This window comes from Nothoprocta perdicaria, unplaced genomic scaffold, assembly GCF_003342845.1.
Source record: "Nothoprocta perdicaria isolate Ctin4 unplaced genomic scaffold, notPer1 scaffold_87, whole genome shotgun sequence".
NCBI classification, from domain to species: domain Eukaryota; kingdom Metazoa; phylum Chordata; class Aves; order Tinamiformes; family Tinamidae; genus Nothoprocta; species Nothoprocta perdicaria.
Window position 1 is genome coordinate 1,273,671 of NW_020456165.1, and position 13,826 is coordinate 1,287,496.

The following is a 13,826-nucleotide window of genomic DNA, read 5'->3' on the forward strand; positions in this document are numbered from 1 at the left end:
CTTGTGGCTTGGGCCATCTCTGCTTCTGTCAGTCCCTCTGGAATTAGCCAGCACAGGAACAGAAATCCAGTCTGTCAAAAAGAATTCATTGAGTTTGAAATGTTTCCATTTCAATAAAGTGGTAATTTATGATGAAAACGTATTGCTGGAAACCTTATGACCAGTTCTACAGAAGCTTTTTCTCTCCCAAAGAAATTCTTTCTGTGACCTACTAAAGAACTAACAAGGTTTCTGCTCATCTTCCCCTTGCTGCTTTGACCTGTTTCAGCTTAGATTCTCAACAGGCAGGTAAGTGGTTAGATAATGAGATTTTGGGACATGATCTTGGAGGACGTAACCCTGATACTACAGAAAACACGGTGGGGAGAGAGCTTGCTGCCTTCGCCTGCCTCCAGCTCACTGGACTTTTGAGCAGCTCCCAAGTTTGCAAGCACATAATTTGTATTTGAGGAGAATGAATAATTTCACATGGGCAAATAGCTATGCAACTAATAGAGCCATGTGATTGCTTTGCAAACGCTACCTACAGATGCAGTAAAGTACGTGCTGATGGGCTCGGTAAAATGTGTGGTAATGCTCCCGCTGATTCACTTGGATAAACCTCCCTCTGATTCACTGCAGATAAAAAGGTATTATGACAGCTTTGCCCAATTTAATTTTCACCAACACAAGCAATAATAGTGCAGAATACTAGCTTGGTGTGGAAGCAATGTAGATATGCAGCGTGCTCCAAGGGCAGGAGCAGTAACATGAAGTTTCAGTCAAAAACATCCCAATTCTTGTAACTGTATTTCATGAATATAGTAATGTTTAGCAGGTTTTTTTTAATAAGGGTTTTCACTGATCATAGGCTTTGTTAAAGCTGTGGAGAAAAGTTGCAAGCTTGTGGTTTAATGTGGGAAGCAAGTTGTTTGATGAGTTTGACCAGGCTCGCGCCTCGGCACTTATCTTGCTTTGATCAAACAACAGGAATTCCTTTCCAGGGAGGCCTCACATTTCACGGCCTTTCCCGTTGTGGTTTTATGCCCCTGAAGTGCATCTTAACACAACACTGCTGATGAGGAAAAACAATATCCTTTCATTTGGGGTTTAATTACATGCTCAGATAGTAACTATTCTTTCCTTCCTCTTCATTCATAGCAGATGAAGAGTTTGTTTTCACTTGCTTTATCTTTCATATCTTTCATTGAACTCGGACCTCTTACAAAAATGTTTTCAACCTTGTGTTTACTCTAGCCAGGCTACTCTTAATAGTGGAGCTCTTCAGTTGGAGCTGTTTTTCTGCTTTATTTAAAAAAAAAAAAAAAAAAAAAAAGAAAGAAAAAGAAAGAAAATAAGAAGAGATCAAAAGAAGAATGAGCACATGCTGTGATTTAGCATATCTAGTGCTCTTGGGCTTTCAGTTGGGACCTTGTTTTTGTTAAGCTATAGATACCACTGTGGATATTCCTGGCACCAGGGACACAGATACCTGACTGGTCCTGTGGGGCTTATGTGCTGCTCACTTGGTCGTACCCACCCCTGTCTTAAGTTCAGATCATTTTAAGTACCATAAGATTTTTTTCCAAGGAGAGAAGAATGGGAAAACATTGGAAAAGTGAGTCTGAGTAGGTTCTTTTCTATTTTCTTAAGAAATCACGCCAAGTTTCACACTGTGATTTAAATGATTTCATAAATTATAATATATTTTAATTCTGTTTCAAGGTAATTTGGCACACATCAAAAGACTTATTATTCCACTTTGTGTACATTAGTACATTTGTAATTGTATTTGGAATTAAGTCTTTTCGGTGAATCCAAGAGGCAGAGCTCTAGTTTCTAATTTATCTTTTACCTTCAGCCAGTTGCTAGTAGATTGAATGCTGCATTTGTGAGGCACATGGAAAATTCTGTTCTAGTACATCCAGGCTCTGATTTGCAGTTTCCTGAAAGGGCTACCCAGCAGTGCCAGCAATTAATCAGGATGTAGTATAAGTTGCAGTGGGAGCATCATCTGAGGAACGAGTGAATGTTTTCCACTGCCGAGGGTGAGTGGGGATGAAGGAATGGTTCTTCGGTTTCCATCTGGCTAGTTGTACACAGAGCTTCATAAATCTCTTGCAAAGTAAATGAAGCCCAGTTTGATAGCTGTGGCCAGTGCTGTTCCTTTTGAACATACAGTGGCTGAACCTGTCCAGATGGTAATAGATCCATCAAGTGATGAGTGACAACAAACCTCAGTACTTTACTTGTAACCCAAGAATACAGATTTCTCCTGTTTGCTTTTTTTTTTTTTTTTTTAATAATAGTGGGTCATTCATTACCAGACAGAGGTATTGTACAAGCCAGTCATACCACTTCTTACATGTTGCTCTACTTTGTAAAAACTACTTGACTGTATCTATTGGAATAGATAGAAATATTACATTAATATTATTTTTGTTTTTTTTTCTCCTTAACTCAAAAGTGATATGGTTTGGTGTAATTTGAGTTTATTACTGAAACAATATGTAGCCTGGCATTCTTTGTGAACATTAGAGTTGGACTGGATGATCTCTAGAGGCCCCTTCCTACCTCAACCATTCTGTGATTCCAACACAGGTATTTGATGGACCTAAGAGATTGCAAAGCACCATAGTATTTCTTGCTCTAGCAACCAAAAAAGCACCAAGGTTTAACCTCATACAGTGCTGTCATATGTTAACTGCCTCAAGAAACTGAAGTTCTCAGTACTGGACAGACTACAATGAAAAGCAAATACGCTGTTCTTTTGCATTTCCAAACTAAATCATGGTGAATACTTACATGCATATACATTTATAAACATATGCTTTTTTTTTGTTACAGAGTTCTGTGAACTTTTTTTAGTGTATCTTGCAATAAACAAAAATCAGATCAGCAGGTAGATCACTTTTTGGATTCTAAGCATCTTACAGAGTTGAAACAAAGGAGCAGTGTTGCTGGTACTTCAGTGGGTGTATGTTGGTTGTCATGTTTGACATTTAGACATAACTTTTTCATGACAAATAGCACCTGCTGCTCAAAATCAAATTTTCTGAAGCAACAAACCTCTGCTGTTTCTAACTGTTCGACTCTGATGAACTGTCTTTTGTTGACCTCTAAAAGTGACTGTGTAAAGGGCATTGGTCTTTTTCTTCCTGTGCCTCAACTGAGTATGTTTTTAAATCATATATTGTACCCTAGCATTCTCAGAATGGGACAAACAATCCAACCTGTCTAACCGTATTTAAAGAGCAAATCAATTTCTGAGGCAGAATCTCTCAGATAAAATCATAGCTTTTTTGATAACTTTGTTAATGCTCTAATTCCTAGAAATCTTCTGTTACAAAGTGCTTGTGAATCCGTCCTCCAAATTCACTTGCTCTACTAGATCTATGGACAATAATCTTCAGTTGAAGCTCTTCAAGTATTTTAACAGGAATAATGTATTTTTTTAAACATGAAGCTGCTGTATGCAGCTTCCAGCTGTGCCTTGAACTATTTCTTTTTACCACTAGTAATCAGTATTTGTTGGTGTTCCAGCCTTACACCACAGGCATGTATTGGAATAACTTTGTCCCAGGAGGCCGTATCACTGGTTGCAAGGGCACTGCTCATGGTTATAGAGGATGCAGGCTTGCTTGTGGGTCTGCAAGAATGAGAGAGAAGATATTAGCTGCTGCACAAGCTCTGCCTGCTCTTGCTTTGTGTGGCAGTGTCATAGACCAGGGCAACCCAATTCAAATGAAAAACACTGTGTGAGGGCAGAGTCAGCTCCTTCCCCACTGATTCTTCAGTTCTGCTTATAAAGGGCCTTGAACATCTGGGTACAATTGAAATAGCTGCTAATAATAAGAGAAAGGAAACAGATTTCTGTAGGGTGATAGGATAAAGGGTATTTTTAGGTGGATATTCCCCGCCCTGTGTAATATTTCTGATTTGTGAGACTCTGAAGACATAGGTGGATTGTGCAGCTATGGGAGATATATATGGAGGAATTTAACCTGTGGTGGGAAGGTAAGTCGAAGAGAAGTTTTGACTGTCTGTAACTTATGCAGTTAATCTTGCAGCAGAATTAATTTCAATAGTACCATTAAGAGCAAAATTGTTTTCCAAGAGTGTGTGTATGTGTTTGCTTTTCCATTGTTCAGCGTTCAGGTGCATTTGTGGGTTCTTTTAATTAAGATATAGGGAGGGAGCTTGAGTTAAGTGTCTCCTGTGTTCCTGAGTTGCGGTGTAGGTGGGAACCAAAGCGCTGGAAGCTGCAGCCCTGTTCCCAAGGGCTCAAGCACGAGCAGCTCCTCCCTGCGCCGCTCCTGGGCACGCGGCGAGGACGTTTTCCATGCAGAGCAAGAACACCCTGTCCTTTCCTATGGAGCAAGATTGGCGTGCTGTTATTATTCCATGTTTGTCTGGAGCAATCCTGGCATGGGGCCACTGGCGGGCTGCGCTCTGCTGGCGCAGGAGCAGCGTGGGCTGCTCCCCAAGTTCTCCCGTCCTTTCTCCCTGCAGGGTGGTCGTGGGGAGACCTGCTGCGCGCAGGAACAGCAAGGTTCTTCAGCTAGAGAAATAGCCTGAGAGTTCACCAGCCGTTTTAAAATGATTTTGATTTCTGGCAGTTCACAGCAGGCTTGTGTGCTTTGTGCCAAAGCTGCAATTTTAGAGAGATGCTGAGGTTTTGTGAGTGTCCCTGCTGGGCTCTCCCTGTGCCCGTGTGCGAGCGCAGGATGTTCCCGTGGGTGGGAGCAGAGGGATTCCTCCCTGTGGCTTCCCGTGGCCGATGGACATGCCCTGCTGAGGGCACGGACCAGCTCACGATGGGTTTTCGGTGAGCCCCCAGTCCATTCACCTTGTGCTGGAAGCAGCATCGTCTGCCAGCGGGATGGGCTGGGAGCGGCGGCGGTTTCCGCCTCCTCATTCAATCTCCTGTCTGGGCTCCAGCCTTCCTCGCTGGAAGCCTTGGCTTAGGCTGCTGCTCCCGAGGCTGCTTTACCACAGGCAGCTTCGTGCAGCTCGGAGCAACACATCGGCTGTGTGAGGTCTCCTCGCTGCTCTGCTGCCTCTGCCTCTGTCAGAGCAGCCCGGGATAAACCTCAGTAACTGCAGTGAGTACCCCATTCCTTGGGTCTGCACTGGCTTTGAGGTGCCCAGAGAGAGGTGGCCTTGAATTCATGTGGGGTGGAGTAACTGAGTGGGATAAAACTCAACAGCTCTGCTCCCTCTGGGATAAAACTCAGTAGCTCTGCTCCCTCTGGGGTTGCTTATAAAGTATTTGCGTAGTCTGGAGTTGTTCACAGGGCTGCAACTTCGGAGTTTTCGCTGGCACTTCTGAAGGATCCCCAGGAGAGCAGCTCAGGGTCTCAGGTTTTTATTGGTTCCAGTTTGCTTAAGTGTTGGAGTAAAACTCACCCCAAAGTTTGTCCTGACTTTATAATTGGTGACAAAACTTCAACTGGAAGGTTTTCAGGGTTGCTGTTTGGATATGGAGGCAAAATTTGTGTTCTGGATCCCACTAACTGCAAAGACTAAGCGCAGTGTTGGTAACGTGATGGAACCAAAGCAAGCTACTATCTTCATCACCCAACGTCATTTACTCACTTAGGGCTGTCACTAATTTCAAAAGTGGCATAACTTCATTTGATGAAACGAGGGGACAGATAGCTAGGGAACAGACTTAATGATTTGAAGCATTTTTACCACGTGTGTTTTAGCTAAGTCCTTCCATAGCTTCTGCTGTCTGCTGGGCAATAGTGGTGAATTTATCCCTGTAGAAACAGGTTTGCAGAAAGGAGAGGTAGGCTTGGTCTACAGAAAGGAAAGCTGGTGACCCAGAGTAACAGGGTAAGTGTGAGTTCTGTCACATATTCCTTTCCTGCAGTGTGCATAGTATGCATAGGCTAAAGGGCCATACCTAAAAAAGCATGCTAAATGCTTTTACATTTATTTTTTTTAATACTCTCTAGTACAAGAAACAGGGAAATATGTCCCTGTGTACCTTCAGGAATGCAGATTATGTCTCCCCTGACCCACATTAATAAAAGCCCCAGCATCTTGGGGAGTGGAGAAATGAACATTGCAGAGCTTTTCTGTTTGCCTTTCCCAGCTAGTCTTTCTTCACTTGTTGGGCAGGTGTTAATAGAGAGCATTAAAGCATGTTAAAGAGATGGTACTTGTTATATCTGGAAACTTTTAAATTTAGGTTTCCGTTCCTTAAGCACTTAAGGGGAAAAGAAATGAAATATTTCCTTTTACATTTGATGTATAGTTCTACAGCCAGTAAATTTAAAACTGTGGCAGAATTTCTAAATGTCATCTATGTCGCGTAAATGTGGAGTCTCGTTTTTCAGAACTGCTGGTTATCTACGAGTCTACATCTTTTCAATGGTAACTGCAGATATTTAGTGCTTTTGAATGACAAATAATGACATGTTTCCTTTCCATGCAGAAATCAATAACCTGACATACTGTGTGTGCCTGTATATGTGTTCATGCAAAGGTGGTTATGTATATCTAATGTATACGCGTCTACAGTCTACCCAGAACTTTCACCCAGTCCTTTACTTATGCCTACTACATAGTAAGATGGTGATTCTCCTTTCTGATTTGGATTTCTTGGCTATGATCTTAATTTGTTGTTGTTTGGATTTTGTGTTTTTCTTTTAGCTTATCTCCTGCAACACAAGGTTAGGAGGGCCGTGGGGAGGACTTTGGGTCTTCTCATTCAGTGAAACATAACCCAAAAGCCATGGCTTGGTTCCGTTCCTCCATGCTATGACATGCTTCACGTGTACGGAGGGTGACTTCGATTGCTTTCTTGTTCTGAGGGTCAGTGCTCCCTCAGTGACGCATCTGGAGTTGTCAGAGGCAGGAGCGGGTTGGTGGCCACGTGGCTGCACGGCTCCCCTCACGAGCGGGGAGGTTCCTCATCCTTCTCTTAATTCAGGGGAACCTGATCCGTTCCAGATGTGCACACACCTAATGACTTGGGAGAGCGCTCCCCCAAAACCAGGCTTGCGGCACGGTCTAGTGCAGCCTTTAGGAGGAAGATCTGAAGTCTTCTGCCAGGCCCCTATCAGATAGGCTCTTCACAAAGTTTATTAGCAAGTGAACTTTATGGAGGACCTGTGGTTGGGGGAGCTAGTGTTGCCTTAGAAAGTTGTCTTTCTTTCTCTGTTGAAGAAGATGTTTTGAACACCACCATTTTAGTGTGATGCCCTTCTAACAGTTAAATGGTAGCTTTAGAAAGGAGTAACACTGACTAATGACAGTTACATTGACATTTTTTTTGGCCATTGTTTTCAACAGGATTTTACTGTGAGCACTTACTATTCATTAGGAAGAACAGCCTTCTCAGGGAATCTCAGAGAGTTAGCATTATGTCTCATAATGCTACTGCTGCCAAGAAGGGTTCTCCTCTTTGTATGTCGTGCTCTTTAGTGTAAAGAAGTTAGTGTAGAAGGGAAAGAGGGAGTGCCAATGATGATGCCCAATCATGGTAATCAGGAGACATTTGTGTGGCATCCTTTGCATTTAGTATCAACTCTGCAAAAACTGAATATCTTGTAACTTTCCATCACTTACTAAATTAGATCCTTACAGACTTTGCTCTGATGGATGTTGATTTATTTTTCAAGTGATAGTAACAGATGCTTTTATAAACTTCATGAGGAATATTCCACAATAATAAAGTGGGTTTTTCCCCCCTGTTTTCAGATATGTGCTTGTGATTGTTATAAAAACCCAGCAGACTGTTTTGAGTATCCTGATAAGCTTTCAGCATTTCAAGAATATATGTTGAAGTTATGGCCGAAAGATTTTAATACTTCCTAGTACTCTCATATACTTAACCCATTACTTCTGTATATAAAAGCAACAGCTCAAATTATTTGACTCCTCAAGTTAGTTTTTCAGTGGATCCTGCTTGAAAGTGCTTTTGCAAATGTTTATTTGCAGAGATAGTTGATTGCCGCAATAAACCATAAGGTTTAGAAGGTAAAGTGTACAATTAGAGGTAGGATTAGTTGTTTTCTGTTGTTAATTGTAGGGAGACGCACTGAATGTTTATAGTTGCCTTGTCAGAAGCTGTCATTGTAATGTAAGCCATACTTCTGGGCTATAACAAATGAGTAGAGATCATCACAAGTGAAATAAGTACAGGAAACATACACTGCAAATATTGCTGGCATTAAATGGAAAATACTGCAGAGTTACACTTCTAGTCTGTAAGCACCAGCTTTGGAGACTAGACAGCCTTACTCCAAAGTTCATTTTAGAATAATTTTTATTATTCACAAGAAATTACAATTATTTTAATTCAGCCATTCCTTCAGTATGCCACTTACTGAAGATGACTGCATCATGTTAGGTCCACCATAAACACCCAGGGAAAGATTAGTCACATTCATTTTATACTTATTATAATTTTCATGCATTTTTACACTTACGACAGTTTCTACATTTTGTTTGAGTCTCCGTGTCATTTGTCCTCTCCACAGCATAACTCCAAGAGGATTTTTGGAAGCTTTCTAGAGTGTTAGAGTGAGCTTTCCTGGCGGAGAGACAAGGAACATTTGTATTCAAATGGCATGACAATATTTTGCACTTAGTGTGTTTCCCTGTGCAGTTGTCTTACAGTCTTCCACTATTTTACTCTCTATAAAATCATATAAGCAGTAAGTCATGTGAAGACACTTCACATGAAGATTATAGGATTTCTTGACAGGTGTAAAATACAGTACCAGAACCAGACATTTGGGAGATTCTGGTTCCCTGTAGGACCCACTGTGCTCTGTGTCAGACATTAGGCACAGGCCTGAGGTGGCAACCTCCAAACTCTTGCAGAGCTGAGTTATGACAATCCTGTAGTAGGAAAGAGCGAAGAAAATGTGAAAGTCACCAAGAGTTAAACTGCTCTAATTGTTTTGCCAACAGTGTTGATGACAAGACCGCCTATCTGGCGCTGGGAGCAGTGAGGAATATCTCGCTTAACGTTTCCATTGCTAACATCGGGGATGATGCTTATGACACCAACGTTTTCTTCAACTTTTCTGGGGAGCTCTTCTTCATCAAAATGTGGCAAAAGGTAAGAAAGGCAAATTTCGCTGTGAGCAAGCCTCCTAATATTAAACTAGCCCACTTATGGATATGGGGATGCAGGGTGACCTAGTCCACACATCTGAAGCATTTGGGAATTATTTCTGGTTATACTGGGCTTGAATTTGTTCCAGACAGTTTACTGAGCTTGTTTCTTTTGTTGGCTTAATCCATGAAAATTACATCTTTGGCATTTCTGTAGAGACAGCACCGTTATTTGAGGTGTGCTAATGAAAAAGAAGGGCCCTTTGGTTTAAGGCAGTTGAGAGAAAGAGGGAGACTGGTCTGTAGGATGCTCAGTGGAGCTGAAGACAAAGGCTGCCACTAGTTTGGATGGAGAGGGGTGCCAGGCTGCATTCACCAGTCCTGGTCACCTCCTCACCTGGGTTCCCAGTTCCTTTTTTTGCAGAAACTGAAGTACAGGGCTTTTCAAGGATGTGCCTGGTCAAGGACTGGGTTTTGGCTAGGGCACAACCCTACATCCAGGAGCTCAAACACGCTTCAGACAAGTACTTGGCTATTTACGTTATCATGAGTTTCACTTAGAGATATGTTGTTGAAGAAGAAACACTGAATCAAGCTTTTATAAACTGATGGCCCCTAAAACTTGGAGAACAACATGTGAAAGCAGTTGTGTAAAATGAGAACTGCATAAGAAACAACATTTTGGCTATTTTTCTCCTAGTTTTTGCAGTGATTCATCTCTCTGCTGGAGCTCTGCTATTCTGTGTGAGCCCTGAGAGCAATATTGGAAACAGTAGCATGATTGTTGCAAGTGGGATGAACTTAGTCCATTGGAACAGTGGCATTTTGCCAGTATTTGTCATATTTTGTAAAGAAGGATTATTATTCATTTCAGTTATTATAAACCTCTTGAACTGCCTCATTATAATAAACGAAAATATAATTTCTGATACATGTTAATTTTCATGCTGTGCAGTTTTGGTTATTACATCTCACATATAATTCCAAACCTTGAAAAACTCGTTTTTGCATTATAAACCTTATTTTCAGACACTATGTGCTGCAAGTATGCAGTTTATCGGGATAACAAAAAGCCAACCAAACAAGCAAACAAAAAAGGAGGAACAAAGCAGAAATACCTCATGCCAATGTACCATTCCTCCTTAACGGAAGTTTTGCATGAAGACTGTCAGGGCCTGGCCTAGTTCCCATTGAAGTCAGTGGGAGGGTTTCTGTTGTTTTGCACTGGAAAAGAAACAGATCTTGATGTATGCATTTTAACAGTTACTGTATTATTTTTTCTCCCCTCTGCTTATGTGTTGAATATTTAATACACAAAGTTACCTGGAATACCAGTTGGCTTAGCTCTTTATCAACAGTGCTGAAGGTGACAGCACTGTTTCCCTGTGAGATTTTACCTGAAAAATGGGTCTAAAGCTGACTTGAAGCAGCTGTGCTGAATACTGCCTAGAAAGAGCAGTTTTTGGAAGCAGATGACACTGTTGCAGGGTTATCTCACTCAATGAGATACTCAATGTCTCCTCTGCTAGCAGGAGCTAGCATTTCTTTTTTAAAAACAGTAAAAAAACAAGTGTGAAGTATGCATCGCACAAGCATGCAAGCTCCCTTCTTCACCATTCCTTGCAAGCAGGAATGCTTGTTCACTTGTTCGGGTAGAGCTTTTTGTTTGATAACTATTTTACCAATAGTTTTGAAAAACCAAAGAGGTCTGTATTGGGCTGTTTTATTTTCTCTTAATCATCTCTTGCTTCGGGATGAACTAAAGTGTTGTTTGCCTCTCTATCCAGATGGGAACCTGAATTACAACCTTATAGACTCAATTACAGTGTTCCATTTTCCCTTAGCTCTTGGAACAATGATTTTTTTTGTAAGATATTATGGACTGCATGTTTCATAACCTACTCCCATCCCTTGACATCTATACATAATAGGTACCGTGCAGTAATTGAAATAGACTTTATGTTCTGGATTTTTGCCTGGGCAATGCTCAACTAGTAACAAAATCTGAGTAAAAATGGCAACTCATAAGAGTTGCCTTAGTGGAGTAATTTCAGCATGAAAAGAGCTGCTTCTTCTGGGACACTCTTTGCAGCAAGTGCCTGTTAATGAATATCACTTAAATGAAAGAGAAAAAGAAAATGTCTTTTCCGTGTGGTTACTTAATACTATTTCTCTGGGATTTCTCTACGGTATCTTAGAGAGCAATGACTGCATGATGAGCTTTTATTGTCTGTCTCTGTAGTCATTTCAAGATGCTGTGATTTTTCTGTTTGTTTTCCCTGTGTCTCCAGTAGAGCTTCTAGTAAGACTGAGTGCGATTTCTTTAGATGAGTTGCACTGAGAAAAGAGAATGCAAATTTTAACACTCGTTCTCAACAGTTGGCTTCTTTAAGTAGTAAAGTGACTAGTATAAGGTGTATGAGCAGTTGTTGAGACAAAAATGCCACAAAGTATACTTGGAAGGAAAATGACACCTGATAATGATTAAGGCAGCATTCAGTTAAATGCTTTAGTGGGACTTGCCCATGCACCTTCGTGGAGACTGAGATATCATGAGCTCTGATAGACAGGGTATCTGGCAGAGCATTGTTGCTTCTCAGGGAGGCAAAAAAGTGTCCACAGGCTGATATTTAACAGGCTTGATTTATTCCACTGTGTGATTTTCCTTTTGCTTCGCAGCCAGTCCTCCCCAGCTCCGTGGATGGAAGCCCAGAGTTTTCTTTCCACTGCTCCTGATGGACAGTCCTGTAACGGAGAGGCACAGTGCGCGGCATCCGCTTTAAGGGGCAGTCTTTCCATCCCAGCTTGCTTTCCCTGCAGCATTTCTTACCCTGCCATCACTATTGCCATCTAAAGTGGCAGCCGTCACTAAACATAGTTTGATATACAAGCTGTTCTTCATTTCACAGTGATTGCATTCACTAATTTGTAGATACACTGGTGACAATACCATTGTTGGGGATGACAATACTTACATACTTCTGTTCACTTACAAAGATTACGTTTTACCACGTTGAGTGGAAGCAGGAGACAGACCTGCTGCTGTGTAGAGTAGAACTTTTTATTCCTAGAAATTTATTATCTCTTAATCTAAGTCTGATTTCAGGGCAGCGTACTTGCCCAGAGCTTGAAAAATTCTCCTGACAGAGCAGGGAGTGTATCACTTTGCCATAAGGGAGAAGGCAGAGTGATGTTTGTGTGTTAAGGTGTCTGGGAACGGAATTAGAAACTATCCTCTTGATTTCTACATCACTTTGGGTCACTTTGCAGTAGGGTCACTACCTATGGACTTCTTTGTAGTGTCAGACACCATTCTGCCTGCTCCTGGCCGTGGGTCCAGCTCTTACCATCGCCTCTCCACCATCCCTTGGGTTAGTTTTCTGTGAGCTCAGTGAGATGAGCTGGGGCTTCCTGAGGGGTGAAACAGGTACGAGATAAATGCAAAGACAGCAGTGGAAATAGCTAATTGATCAGCTAAGGTTGAGAAGGGGCGCAGGTAGGACCATATCGTTTGACAGCAACTGTCTATTAAATCAGCATGTATTTCACAGCAAGGACATAAAGATGGCATGTAGCACCATGAACGCTAAGAGCAGCAGTAACAGCCCTCGGTGCTAATCTCTCACTGCTCTTCAGGAGCCGTACAAGGGCTGCCTGGAGCCTGAGAGCTCACCCTGCTTCAGCGCGCGCTGCGGAGCGAGATCAGGAAATCCCATTGCGACAGGCATTTCCAGCGAGGGATTATGTGGTGATGTCGGAGCGGCTCCCAACCTCCCCGGCCAGCTGCGATGCTCCTGCTGCTCCATGCCGCTTGCGCAAGCAGCAGCTGAAGTTAACGGGGCTGGAGCGGGCAGAGAGAAAGCAGCAAGGCTACGGTTTCCTTCGATGCCGTCATTTCTCCGAATTCCTTAGTGAGCGTATGAAGTGCGCTTTTTTTTTTTTTTTTTTTTTTTTTTTTCTGATTCTGAATATCCAAATATTTTGGAGTCACGTTGCTTGCGTTCGGGGGTTTTTCTGCTGCTACGTCAGGCTATGGTAGCGGCCGCTCCTCGGCTTGCAGAGGCTGCGGCGCTTTGGGCGAGAGCTGCCTCTGGACGCTGGGCTGGGAGAGCGCGGAGGAGGAGCCCACGAGCACAGAGCCTCATTTTTTCCAACTGGAAATTCTCTTATGCTGGTTTCCAGTGCTGCTCATACTTCTGAAGAGTTTTAGGAGGGTACTGATAAAGCACAAAAGCCAAGGACCTGTGCCTCCTTCAGCATCCAGCTGTGCCGGTGGGAGGAACTGATTATTCCTTCCCGATTATTCATCGTGGCTCTCTTTTTCCAGCTGCTATTGCCCCTTTACATCTACTGGCAGAGAAGTTAATGCGGTTGCTCCCAGTTCATATCCAGCTGGTTAGCTAAAACCTTTTAAATTAGTGATTTGAGTTAGTCCAGCTGATTTTGTGTGGAGTGAGCTGGAATTGCTCCCCTGAACCATTCTGCCAGAATGTGAGAGCAGGGGAATGGTGCCAAGCAGCATGGAAGCTGTGACCTCTTCCGCTGACACAAGCACATCTGGGAGATCGCCCAAGCAATATATCATTTAAGCAAGGGGACTTAAACCCCTTTTCCAGGAGAATTTTTGTAACCAGGATTTGGGAATATCAATAGTATGACAGGACTGCCATGGGCTTCTTCTCTGTTTTCATGAATCTAATTGATTTTTTCACCACAACATTTTTCATCCCTGCGCAAAACTTGTATAAGTTCTTAATTGGTAAAAAAAA

General features: G+C 42.3%; 1 protein-coding gene across 1 annotated transcript in view; it reads left to right on the forward strand.

The window, feature by feature from the left end:
* Positions 1-13,826, forward strand: part of ITGA9 (integrin subunit alpha 9) — a 195,351-nt gene that overhangs the window by 117,450 nt on the left and 64,075 nt on the right. Inside the window, exon 18 of the mRNA XM_026052323.1 lies at positions 8,911-9,061. Within this exon, the coding sequence (XP_025908108.1) occupies positions 8,911-9,061 (151 nt within the window). The remainder of the gene's footprint in view (positions 1-8,910; positions 9,062-13,826) is intronic.